The 1,081-nt window shown below is 51.4% G+C and overlaps 1 protein-coding gene across 1 annotated transcript; it reads right to left on the reverse strand.

The window, feature by feature from the left end:
- Positions 1 to 264: 264 nt before the first annotated feature.
- CGCA056_v010372 (uncharacterized protein) lies at positions 265 to 596 on the reverse strand (the record flags this gene model as incomplete). The annotated part of the gene is made up of 3 exons (XM_037325619.1): positions 265 to 285; positions 342 to 433; positions 494 to 596. 3 exons carry the CDS (start codon positions 594 to 596, stop codon positions 265 to 267), a joined length of 216 nt encoding a protein of 71 aa, XP_037175886.1.
- Between the last annotated feature and the right edge of the window lie 485 nt (positions 597 to 1,081).

Raw genomic sequence — 1,081 nt, forward strand, 5'->3', positions numbered from 1 at the left:
AGGGATCTCGCCCGATCTCTCTTCTTGGGACGAAGGACCTTTCTGCCAGCGATTCCATGATGCGGTGGAAGCTACTTAGTGCACCGCGGGCGGCCGGACACGCCCCCGCCCCCCCCCCCCCCCCCCCCCCCCCCCCCTGGTGAGGCAGGTGTACCTTATTTCTCTGATCGCCGGGCTTGGCTTATTTGCGCATCTACATTCCGAGTTTGAACCAAGAAAAGTTCCCACCAAAACCTCCCGAGTTTATTTGCGTTCCCGGGGGGGCTAAGCCGTGCTATCTTGGTGCTAATCTGGGTGAGACGGATGCGAAGAACATTAAAAACGAAAAAAAAAAAGGACACTTGGACAAGTCGTTTCTTTCTTGGCCCTTTCATCATAGGCCATGATTTCTCATCTATGCCCCGTTCTGGAATAGGTTGCTCGTGAAGATGGATTACCCGGCGCGGGGCGTCGGTCAGCGGCGCTTGGGGAATTGGAATCTTTGAAAATTTACCTTTGTCGATTACCTTTGGTGGTACCTGAGTGACCCGATGGAACGTGGGAGGACGGGCGTGTAGGACGGAAGGGCCAGTCAGCAGCGGGCGGTTTGCTGTCATGAAGCTTGTTAACGTGGGCCGATGGATGTATCCGCCAGGATCCATCACTTCTTCTCTATTCAACTGTGTGGTGTGAATGAACGCAAATGGGATCTATGGGGGTCTTGGCGAATCACGAATCGGGGGCTCTTGAACATGAATCGTGAATAGATGGAGATGGGGGCAGATTTTGTGGGAAATTTCAGCGGTGGTTTGAGCTGGTATTCCAGAGCGCACTTGTCATGTTCACGTAGCCAATCTATTCAAACCTTGCGGCTGAGGGAAGGGGAAAAACTGGGCTGGATCTTCTTGCTCCTCAACGGGATAAGGTATGCTCTACATATTGATCTTCGCGACTTGCTTCTGCGCTCGCCTTCCTGCGACGGAGACATCCAGTCGGAGAGTTTCACAAGTGAGAATTCAAAAATACGAATAGTCCCGCTTGTGTGGCTGTTATGTCTCGTGTAGAAAACGCGAGTTTTTTTTTTAGTTTTTTTTTTTTTTTT

The sequence above is a fragment of the Colletotrichum aenigma genome (genome assembly GCF_013390185.1).
Source record: "Colletotrichum aenigma strain Cg56 chromosome Unknown KSG_Cg56_contig07, whole genome shotgun sequence".
Classification (NCBI taxonomy): Eukaryota; Fungi; Ascomycota; class Sordariomycetes; order Glomerellales; family Glomerellaceae; genus Colletotrichum; species Colletotrichum aenigma.